Source organism: Lagopus muta, chromosome 2, assembly GCF_023343835.1.
Source record: "Lagopus muta isolate bLagMut1 chromosome 2, bLagMut1 primary, whole genome shotgun sequence".
Lineage (NCBI taxonomy): Eukaryota > Metazoa > Chordata > Aves > Galliformes > Phasianidae > Lagopus > Lagopus muta.
The window spans coordinates 61,400,673-61,413,059 of NC_064434.1; the positions used below are offsets into that span (position 1 = coordinate 61,400,673).

The 12,387-nt window shown below is 37.1% G+C and overlaps 1 protein-coding gene across 1 annotated transcript in view; it reads right to left on the reverse strand.

Annotated features, from left to right (window-relative positions):
• ESR1 (estrogen receptor 1) overlaps positions 1-12,387 on the reverse strand; it is a 174,706-nt gene that overhangs the window by 10,127 nt on the left and 152,192 nt on the right. The window contains 1 exon segment of the mRNA XM_048936161.1: positions 1,023-1,156. Within this exon segment, the coding sequence (XP_048792118.1) occupies positions 1,023-1,156 (134 nt within the window).

Below are 12,387 nucleotides of genomic sequence, written 5' to 3' on the forward strand. Positions count from 1 at the left end.
TGTCAGTAGCATAAATGTATATTTTGCTTTATAAACAAAACTTTCCATCTTTTCTACACAAACTGAGACTAAAAAAAAATATTGCTAAGAAGACCACATAGAAAAGCAGCAGAAAGATATTAAACAGCCTTGAAAGACATTGCAAAAAAATGAGAAAATAATTGTCCAACAAAAGCAATAAGCAGCACTGCCTCATGTGATGAAGCTAACGGATGTCCAAGGATTTGACAAATGAAAAAAATTAAAAAAAATAAAACCTCTGTTATGCAACAGAAACTTTCTGCCTCAACTTGTGGATATTTATTTCCACAAGGTAACAAAGAATTCAATCCAGATATTAGATATTTATATCTATAGCTAAACATGTTTTCTACTTTATCTACTTGAGGTCTACAGTCTAAAAATACGTTTCATCAAATATGGAGGGTAAGGTGATAGCATAGGTTTTAGATGACAGTTTATTAATATAAACTATATAATGATAAACAGCCACATCTTTGCCACTATTTTCCTTTATTTTGGAAAAAGGAAAAGGAAAAGGAAAAGGAAAAGGAAAAGGAAAAGGAAAAGGAAAAGGAAAAGGAAAAGAAAAAGAAAAAGAAAAAGAAAAAGAAAAAGAAAAAGAAAAAGAAAAAGAAAAAGAAAAAGAAAAAGAAAAAGAAAAAGAAAAAGAAAAAAGTGCAGGCCCTGATTTATAACCATGTATTGTCTCTGGATGCCTGAAGCATGGATCCAGCTACCTCAGTTCATTGTGATGAGGACTTTAACAAGATCTCCAATGTCTAGTTCAACACCCATCGGCCCCAGTCATCCTCCACACCAGCTGCACTCAGTGAACCAACCTCTGAAGGTGCTGATTTGATGGGTTCCATGCATATCGCTGTTCCTTCTCTGTTTTGACAACCCTTTCAGTTGCTGCTGCCTCAAAATGGAAAAACCACCAGAGACAAGAAGCAGGCAGCGCTCAAACCACATGCAGAACAATTACAATTACTCAAGCGACAGCAAAGCACACCACTTACCAGAATTGAGCAGGATGATGGACTTAAGGCATACAAATTCTTCCCCTTGAAGGTTCATCATCCGAAACCGAGCAGCAGTAGCCAGTAGCATGTCAAAGATTTCCACCATGCCCTCTACACATTTCCCTTGATTCCTGTGTGAACACCATCAAGGAGGAGATATTCACAGCTTTAACCTGGCAGCATGAGATTTTGATTCCCCTGGATTATTTCCCTCAAATTACATTTCTCAAACCTTGGAGCACAAGCTAGCACGTGATTTCCTAGTCTATGTTCATTTGGTGTATGGAATGAATAAATAAATAAATTCTGTATTTAAAAAAAAAAATCCCAGAATCATAAACTTACCAGCAAGAGGCCTTATCATGGTGAAACATGAGAGACTGATACCGTCAAACTTTTATATTGATGGCAAAAACTTGTTTAAAACTACATTTTGATTTTGTTTTCATGTTCTGCTTGTCTTACATTTTATCTTCCTTTTCTTCCTTTAATTTACATAGCCCCAATTCCTTGCATAACATTTATCCCTACATTTTGTTCCTGTTTCTAGTTGGTTTTACAATCTAAAATGTTTCACCATGCTTCTCCCATTCATTTTATGTAAGCATCACATGTCCCTACAGAATAAGTGTATTTATGAGCTCAGGAAGCATTCATGAGGCCAAAGTCTTCTCCGTATGATTAAATCTACAACTTCACTTCAAAAATTAGCTCCATGTTTACACTGCAACATTAAATAAAGCTAAAATAACCATTTCTCTCTGCTCACATCAGGTATGCTCACTCACTCATTTTTCATTTTGCATACTCAACACATAGTTCAAGAATTAATGCAGACTATACATGTTTTTTATGAAAATTTTGTCTGCAAATTTTCTGGTTGTGGAATTTTAGATAATTTACAGCACAACCTTGTACTAAAAATTATATACTCTAAATTTTATTAGGACTTTCTGAATGAAAGTTTAACATATAAATCAACAAGTGATATGACTTTCTGATTAAAAATATACTATTTTTTAGATAGGAGACAGAAATTTTCAGCTCACTGCTACAGGAAAATGCAAAGGAAAATTCAGATGGCTGTCACATTATAGCTTGTATCACACAGACTAATCATTGCTTAATTTCATTGTGACAATAACAGTGCAGACATACCTGCCCCAGTTTCAGGGGTTTGAGTTCTAGCTCTGGATCAGGCACTAAGATGTGTAAGCATGGAGTATGAAACAAGTTTCCTAGTCACCCTTACAACAGCACATGCTTGTTAATTTTTCTGTGAGAAAGGAATGATTCAGTTTTGGGAATCCAGAGTAGGAAGGAAAAAGAACTTTAATAAAGGAGGATGGTTGCTCCTTCTTGCTCCATGTCCTTATGTCCCTACCAGGAAGCACACCAAGCACTCTACTTCACACACATTTCACTTGTGCTCAGCTCAGAACTGTGATTTTCATTGCATGGCAGGCACCTTGTCACAATGCCATTTATATGGCCTATTCTGTCTCTAAATAATTTCACTGAACAAATAGTGGTTTAAACTGTTGCAGCTTTTGAGATATGACCAGTAACTCTGATACTTTCATGTATTAAGATCCCCCAGGTTATGATAGCAAGTGTAGCATAGAAAGTCTGAAAGTACTGAGGTTTACATCATAGGATTGGCAGATATGCAGACTCAGTGCAATGTTCCACACAGAACTTGTGATGCCTTTGGCACCTCATTTACAATGCTCCCAAGGATGAGCTGAACTACAGGACTGATCTCAGTCTGTTGCATCTCAACTCATCTTTCCTGAAATTCACAGTTATGCCTCTTGCTTGAAGGCTTTCACTGATTTGATGACTTATCAGTTATAATGTTCACTGCTTGAGGGGAGGGGGTGGGGGGAAGAACTCTTCGGTGAAGACCACATTGTCGAAAACCTGAACTGGTTGGCTTCAGTTATACTCCTCATCTGTTTGGACAGTAATAAAATGAACAAAGGCAAACTAATTTTTAGTAGTGCCCCTGGCAAATCAAAAATGAAGAAAATTAGGCACTCAAAGGAAGATGTAAAAATATGAACAGTTATCACCGCCTCAAAAATCTGCTTTGCTGCTAAAACTTAAATTCTATTAAAGAAAAAAAAAAAAACAAAAACCAAAACAGTGGGAAATTTTCCACTGCTTCTGGAACAATTACTATTTTTCTTGTGACTAGTGAAATATTAACTTTGTTCATACATAATTAAGCAGTGTCGGAGGACAAAAAGCATTTAATGGTTTTGTGTTAATTTAAATGATACCTGTTACTGAGATTAGCTTAATAATTTTGAATTTCAGGTTTATGCAGAAAGTTTCAGAAGATCATACAGCAAATGACCCATATTAAAAAAAAATAATTATTATAATCTTTATGCTTACCTAAGACATACACTTGCTTCCTATAACCTTTCAAACTTCTGCCAGCCAGTGTTCGTAACAATTAAAAAAATGTTACACAACCTGAGCAATTTGGAGAGCCAAGGGAATTTAAAAATAAAATAAAACAAAAACCCAAAAATAAGACCTTATAAAATACCTCACGGAATCTCATGAAATGGAAAAGACATTTTAATACCAAAAAAGGAATTACTGCTGGGTATTTTTACAGAAATATTTCAGTGGACTGTAGCTGACAAATACAATATTCCAATGAAGAATATTTGCCAACAGATATAACTTATGGTCAAAAATTTTTATTCCTGCAACTTTTAGTCTATATGCCTTTGTGTGTGCCTATTTCCTACCAGCTGGATTCATATGATGATAAATAAAAACTATGTAAATTCAAGAGATTCTAAATACTTTCTAATCACATTTGCTTTAGTATCTACTGAGTGTAAAATACCAAAGAACTTCACAAAAAAAAAAAAGTAAGCAGTGCTGTAGGTAGAGTTATATAATTTAGATGAAGTTTAATATTGCATTGATATTTCATGTGTGCTAACACAATTTAGAAATTTGTTTCATTTTCAGAGCTAGGCAGCAGCTCCAATTCCAGGGAACTGTAGGAGCTCAGCATCTTTGATATGCAGGCTTCTAATTGGATGGTTTTTATTATCTAGGCCACAACATTTGCATTCTTTTCTAACAAACACTATCTGAAATAGAAATCTCTAGTTCTCCTGAATTGCCTTCTAACTTTCTAACATAAGCTGATAGTATTATCACATCTTTACAGCTCTGTGTCCCATTGATAGGAAGGCCTATCTAGGATGGCCTAGATAACATTCCTGAAGGACAAATTAAGTAACAGATATAAAAACTGCCCTTATATCAACATCATGCTGCTGTCTTTGTGTACTCTCAGCTTATTGAAAACAAAATAATAAAGGTTTGCTAACTGCAAAATGGTAGAGTGTATTCTTACAATAATTGTTTAGACTTGGCTATCAGGAAATACTAAGGAAAGTTAAAGTAAGTGAATTAATGGTCTTAAGCTGCTGCATATGAGTGCTGTGTGCTTTAATTTTAGTAAGTCCACAGAATCATAGCATCACTCAAGCTGGACATTTCTGTATATCTCTTGTCCAACCTCCTGTTCAAAGCAGGGTCAGCTGTTATCTCAGACTAGCTCATCATTCTAGGCTTTACCCAGTCTGGTCTTGAAAACATTCAAGGATGAATGCAAAAAGCTCTTTCAGTTTAGTTATGTCCATAGTCACTCTTATATCTAGCCAGAATTTCTGTTTTAACTCCTGTTCCTCAGTCTCATCAGTCATCTCAATAAAGAGTCTTGCTAACCTCTATGCAGAATTTAGAAGGTTGCCAGATATGATCAAAAGCCATCTCTTGTCCAAGATGAGCAAATTTTGTTCTCTTAGTTTCTCCACTCAAGGCTCAAGCTTTAACCACTTTGGTGATTCTTCCTTACATTTGCTGAAATTTTTAACACCTTTCCTGTAATGAGGGGTGCAAAACAGGCTGTACCATTCCAGATATGGATTAAAGGGTTCCATATAAAGGTGAAATAATAATTTCTCTTGCTCTGCTGGCTACTACTGATACAGACCAGGATACTGCTGTCCTTCATTGCTGTCATGCTACAGTACTGAGTTCATGCCTCAGATTTCTGTTCTCCTGGCCTTTTTCAGCAAAGCTGTTACTGAGCTTGGACAGTGGCAGTGAATTAAGTCTATCACAAGTGCAGGATTCTGCATTTTTCCCTACTGAACTTCCTGAGGCTCCTGTCAGCCCATTTCTCTGTTTCATCTAGCTTCCTCTGTATGGCAACTCAGTGTATCAATTGCACCCCCTAGTTTTGTGTCATCTGGAAACTTAAAGTGTGTACACACCATTTCCTCCTTTAGATCATCAACAAAGACAATTAATAGGACACATCCCACAGTAGAATCTTGAGGAACTCCATCTGTAACTATCATGAAGGTAGAGTATGAACAATGAAGGTAGAGTATGAACTGTAGTGTTCACCAAAAAAAGTGTAGACCACCAAAGGCACAGACTGTATCAACCTACTGCTCACCAAAATAAAATAAACTGCTAGTGAATGTGACCACAGATAGGACATCTGTCTTCAGCAACCACAAGATGTTATTGAGCTCAGGATCCAGAAGTATGCTGGGAAGGCAAACAACAAAACTGTGACCAAAGGTTTCAGAAGAACAGATCAGATATCACAATTTACATAGGGAATTACTAGATAGAATATTATTAGAGCCATGATGGGGTAAAGCTTCCAGAGGAGCTAGAAAACATTTCAAGGAAAATTAATGAAGTGCTCAGGAACAGACTTATCCTACAACAGCAGAAGACCAGGTATTTCATAAGATCCTCTTAGCTAAGCAAGAAACTCCTTATTAAATTATAAGGCAAAAGGTCACATAATAGAAATAAAAATAGGCAGGAAAGGGTATCAAAGCATTGTTTGAAAATTTACACTAAAACTAATTTGAAGCTATAACTAGTGAGGGACAAAGAGGGCAACAAGAATTGAATTACACAACAGTAAGTGGAAGTTCAGAAAGAACAGATGAGTTGATGAATTAGGGGGGAAAAAAAACACTGACTGACTACATGGAATTCACAGAAACAACTGAAACTGTTTTTTTGTCCAGATATCATTGGCAAAGCCTGCTGACAGCGGTCTATATGCATCAACTCAACATGGCATCCAACAAAAGAATGTTGACAGGTTAGAGAATTTCTTCAAAAATAACAAATTATGTAGATGAATAACTCAAATCTTTGGAGCCAAATGAGATTCATTCCAGGGTGCTGAAAGAGCTGACCAATGTATTTTTTACATTTGGAGATTGAAACAGGCCCTGACAAATAGCAGATTGATTCATCTCTGACAAAAACAAGGAGAATCCATGAAACTGAATCATGATTGACGACTCTGATTGACTTCTATGACAAAATAATTCACTAAATGATTGAAGGGAGAGTGTCATGCATAAATGCCTCAAATTTGTAAGGCTTTTAGGTTACAGCATTCTTGTCTGTAAGCCAGGAAGGTACAGGCTGAGCAGAAAGACATAGGTGGATTACAGGGAGTATTACACAAAAGGTAGCAGTAATGGATTTACCATTTACTTTGTGGTAGGTAATGAGTAAAATCTCCTTTAGTGGTTGACTCCGAACCCAGTGCTGCTTTATCAATTACAAGGATGATGACAAAAAGCAGGCCTTCTCATTTGTGGATGATACTACATTGAGAGTGAAGTGAGCTACACAGCACAGCCTCAGTACCATAGAGACTGTGAGCCCACAGAAAACTCAGAAAGTTCAACCAGGAGAAGTACAAAATCCTGCACCTAAGGACAAATAAGCAGGTTGGAAAAATTCTGGACTGAGTTGCAGTCTTGTTGGAAAATGTTTCCAAATTAAACTATATTTAAAAAAAAAACAAAAACAAACAAACAAAAAAAAAACAGCACACTCTCATTGTGTAACAAATTATTTAAGGATGAGTGTGGCTGGAAAAAGAGAAGTAGCCCTGCCCTCACCCGTGCTCTACCTGTGTCCTGTCTCAGGTCTCTCAGGTCAGGAAGTTTGTTGGCTGTCTCCTCGGACTGGAGGTAGTCAGAGGCATGCAGCATGGCCTGTAAGAATGAGTTGGGTGATTTGGATCTGTTCAGTCTAGTGATGAGGCAGAGTACGTACTGGAGGAGACAGCCAAAATTGCAGTTCACAACTGCTAGCAGGGGCATTGAAAACTGGGCGGAACCAAGCTCTTTCAGGAGCAGTAGATGTTAAAGCAATACAAGCTACAGCATGCAAGGTTCAGTCTGGATTGTAGGATGGTGTTGCAACCCTGAAACAGATATCTATGAAGGCTGTCTATTCTCCACCCTTAGAGCCTTTCAAGACTCTTCAAGATAGTCACAGCTGGCCTAAGCTGGTGTTGGCAGTACTCTTGCAACAAGGAGCAGATTGGACAAAATGATCTGCAATCAATATTTTTGTTTCTAAGTGAATTGCTGGAGAAGAACCTGAAAGAGTTTGGTTTCTGAGGGTGTGACTAGAAGCAAGAATTTATTACTAGATTTGAGACTTTTAACCAAGAATCCATATGTGCAGCCAACACCTGCATAAAGAATAAAAGCAATCTTGAAGTCATACAAATAAGGTTTCCTGTACTAGTGCAGTGGTTTAACAAAAAAATAAAACTAAGGCCCTTTTCCTTCAGTTAATGAATAAATCTAGCATAGAATCCAAAACAGAGAAGAAAACTTATAAGGTTAACTCAACTTTCTCCCCACTGACAGTTCCTTTATTAGCTTAATTTTGAACTGTATTTTAGAGAAATGCTTGGAAGCACTATGCTCCTTTCTATTCATAATGATTTACTCATCCTCATATGGTTTCTAAGCATTTAATCCTACTTACATCTTATTCCCATACTTCTTTTATATGCATTAGTATTTATTATTAATTCAATAAATTATTTAGTCCTGGAATAAGCAGAGCAGAAGTATTTATCCATCCAGAGGCAAGGATAAAAATTCAGAGGAAGAAACGTTAAAATGAGAGTACATGTTTTTCATAAACATACCATCAAATATTAATTTTGCTTTCTTTTCCTATTATTTTGGGTGTGTGGGAGTTAACTAAAATCTTTTTCAGTTGATTTACAACACTGTTACGGTAATTATTTATTGTTGTTTAAACAAATAGAATATTTTTGGCTACTTATTCAAAAATATGTGCCATTAATGTCAGTGCATAAATCACAGTCTGAGAATCACTCCCAGCTTGGCATTTGGAGAAATACTAAACTGGAACTAGTACAGTTCAATGTGGAATCAAGTTTTTTTCCTCTAAGAGTTGCTTGAATCAGACATTTTCCAACTAAGAAATAAAACTGAAATATCAGTCGCAAACATAATTCTGAGGGAAGAAAACAGACATGATCAGAAGGGACCACTAAAAGCAAGGTTGTTTTTTTCTACCATTGAGCAGTGCAGTTACGTTCCTATTTTTTCTTATAGCAAGCAAGTGACCCATCCTTTGAGTTACTGCTGTTGGTGTTATCACTTCAGCAAAATAAATTCAAAAAAAGTGGTTCTTCATGCACAGCAGCAGTTTTCACCTGTCATAGTTATATTTCTTCTATAGCACCACAGCAACAATTAGGATAGAGTCTAAAGCTCAGACAGGCAATTTTTACTTTTTCCAGTAGTAATGAAATTATCAACTCATCATCCTCTGAGACAGTGGTTCATTCAAAGACCAAATGGGAGATTTTAAAATAGAAGAAAAAAAAGAAGAAAAGGAAATTCAAGAAGACTGAGAATAGTTAAAGGAAAGAGATTAACCAGAATATCTGGTGCTATTTTCCAAGTACAGAAAACTTCTTTCATTTCAACATTTAAAATGTTACTACAGGCTTTTTACATAGGTGGTGAGTGCCTTCGGCACAATAAATAATTGTTACATATATTCATGTGTTCTATACCATTGATAGCCATTGATACTTCATAATCCTATGCGAAGTATTGAAACAGCTTGAGGAAATATTCTGTCAGGAAAGCTCCATCTGTAGACAAACTCAAACACATCCATCTGGATGCCTAAAATACTGCTGAATGGCTTTGTTAGACTATTCTAGGACTAACATAAAGTTAAAGCAACATGTTTATTTATCCAAATGGTTCTTGAACACAGGAAGGAACAAGGCATCAATCATCCCTCTAGGAAACGTGTTCTACTGTCTAACTACCATCTCAGTAAAGAAGTTTTTCCTTATGTCTAGCCTGAGCCTCCTGTGAGGCAGCTCTGAGCCATTGCCACACCCTGCTACTAGATACATAGAAGAAAAGAGCACCTTATCTCCAGGGTGACTTGACCATGCTTCCATCTCTTTTATGCTTTCTATTTATGCCTGAATTGTTTCATCAGCTTCTTCGGCATTCATTCAGGCTTGTTGCCTCTTTTGCTTGACTTCCTGCATGTCAGGAAGAACCATTCTTAAGTGTAGAGGAGATGATCCTTGAAAATCAACCAGGTCTCCTGAATCCCCTTTCTCTCTAGGATTGTATCCTACAAAATTCTTCCAAGCAAGACCCTGAAAAATCCAAACTCAAAACAGGCTTGTGATCCTGCTCACAGGTTCTTGATCTCCAATATCTCATCTAGCCAAGTCTGCCCCTGTTCACACTTCTGACCAGTTCTTACTTGTTTGCAGCTAAGAGATCCAGTGAAGCATCTCCTCATATCAGCTCTCAGGACACCTTTGCTATGAAGTTATTGGCAAAGCAATCAGGAAAGCCCCTAGATTTTTTGTGCTCTACTGGGATTGTCCCTCCAGAAGCACATGTATCTTTGCCTATAACTTCACAGCTAGCTTTTCATCCATCCCTAGCAAGAACTTCATCCATTTCCACTGCTCACTCACACACAGGGTAACTTTCCTCCCTTGCTGTCCTTACTAATGAGCCTGTATCCATTAACTCCAGCTTTCCAGATGGGTGAGCTCTTCTATCTTGTCCCTGTGTTCCCAGACCTTCAACAGCACACCAACCTCTGATATTCCTGCTTGTCCTCCATATCACATGCATTAGTACACAGCACTTCAGAGGCACTCAGTTGCATAGGTTTTACTGAAAACGTATGATGGCTTCCCTTATCATGCTGTCCTGTAAACACTTTCTTATTTGTGTTCAGACACTTAGGATGAACCCTGTTCTACTTCCAAGGTCTCTCTCACCCATACATCCTACAACCCATTTCTTGACAGCCTAGTCTACCATCTTCTTCATTTGATTGTTGATTATCATCTCCACCATTCCTAGTTTAAAGCTCCTTTTGGACAAAGATGTCTTTGCCCACACTTGATCAGGTGGGCCCCATCTCTTCCCGGCTATCTCATTCAGTGATCACAAAAAATGAACTCTTGTTTTTGACATCAGCTGTGAAACCAATTGTTGACCAATAGGAAATCTGTTCACTCTTCCTCAAGCCCATATCCATTACAGTGAACTGACCATGGGGCCCCCGTGCTCTTGACTCTTGCCCTCAGAACCATGCATGCAGTTGTAACTGTCTTTACTTGCTAAATTGACAGAGGATCTTCTGCACTGGCAGAAAAAGAGTACATTTACATGTAAACAGTGGTGAATCAGGTCTGAAACATATAGACAATTAAACACCAAGGCATCTTCTCATTATTATTGCATGTGAAGGGTGATGTTAAATGGATCCACAAATAAGACAGGAAAAATCTCAAAACCACTCTTACAGTAATTATAAGAACATTAATGCTTATTATATTTTTAACAGTTTATAACATTTAAATTAGTAAAATTACAATAATTGTCTAAAAAATGTTATATTGATTGATCTCACTCTGGAATTCTCACTCTGGAAGATCTCACTCTGAAATACCTTAAAGCCAAAAATACTTCAAAATTCTCTATATATCAAAATTGGTAAGAAAGTTTCATTTTAGAAAGATTCAGCATGACCTAGACCTAGAGCTAGAGACTGAACTTTCAAGGTCAGAGTGACTAGATGAAAAAGCAGTATTAGAAATTATGTAGGAAATAGGAGCTATCTTAAATACCGAAATGATTTTGTTCTTTCTGAAAACTTCTGAGTCTACAAAACCACAGTGGGAATCTCTTTTTCTGAAGACTTCTTAAAGCTGTGAAGACCATGATATTGTGAAAACTTTTGTTGTTGTTGTTGTTGAGTGTTGTGTTTATTTTTTTAAAGAGTTTATCATTTTTACAATTATCCTGCACTTCCTTGAACTCTGGAAGGGTTCTTCCTAAAATAAGCCTAGGTTTTCTAAATTACAAAATCTACATAAAAGTAGTCTTTAGATTTTTTTTCCAAGATCCAGAAGAGACTCACATTTATAGTAACCACAACTGATTCCTATTGCATTTTTTGTGTTTAATTATGTCCCTTGGAATATATATGTACTTACATTTTTTGCATCTACAATACAGTAATACATCTCAAAATCCAACCATAAGGTAAAAGGTGAAGGAGAAATTAAATTATTTCCAGAGATTCCATAGCTGCCTACGAGTTGATAAAATGAGCAGCCTGGTAAGCAGCCTGATGACAGGATGATTGAGTTGGGTTTCCAGCACAGGATTTATTGATATAAAAGATGTAATTAAAATAAAACACAACTATTTTTTTTAAATGCTTTTTGAAGTGCAAATTTTGATATCTTTTCTGCATATGGGTCTTTTTCTATGAAACAATAACAGTAGCAGGTCACTAATGAAGTGTTCTGAATCAAACATCTGTGTCCACTTTGCTTCCATTTTTCCAGTAGTAAGTCAAACTAATGCATTTGTAGCCACACAATGCAAAATAAATAAATAGATAGATAGATACAATTGTCCATTTACTTAAGTGGCAGACTGTCTAAAAACTATGATTTCCTGAGGCCGCAGGAATATTTGAGAAGGTAAGGGAGTGGCAAAACACATTACAAATTCATCCTGACTCTATTCTACTGTATTCAGTTATTCAACTTTCTGAATGTGCTACTTGCACAGAAAACTTGACACTGTTCTCAGATTTTGTGAGAAATATCTCAGCACATGAAATATTCACAGAATCACAGAATTGTAGGGGTTGGAAGGGACCTCCAGAGATCATCGAGTCCAACCCCCCGGCCAAAGCAGGTTCCCTACAGCAGGTCACACAGGTAGGCATCCAGGCAGGTCTTGAACATCTCCAGAGAAGGAGACTCCACCACCTCCCTGGGCAGCCTGTTCCAGTGCTCCGTCACCCTCACTGTAAAGAAGTTCTTGCGCATGTTTGCGCGGAACTTCCTATGCTCCAGTTTCCAGCCATTTCCCCTTGTCCTGTCTCCACTCACCACTGAAAAGAGTCCGGCCTCGCCATTCTGCCC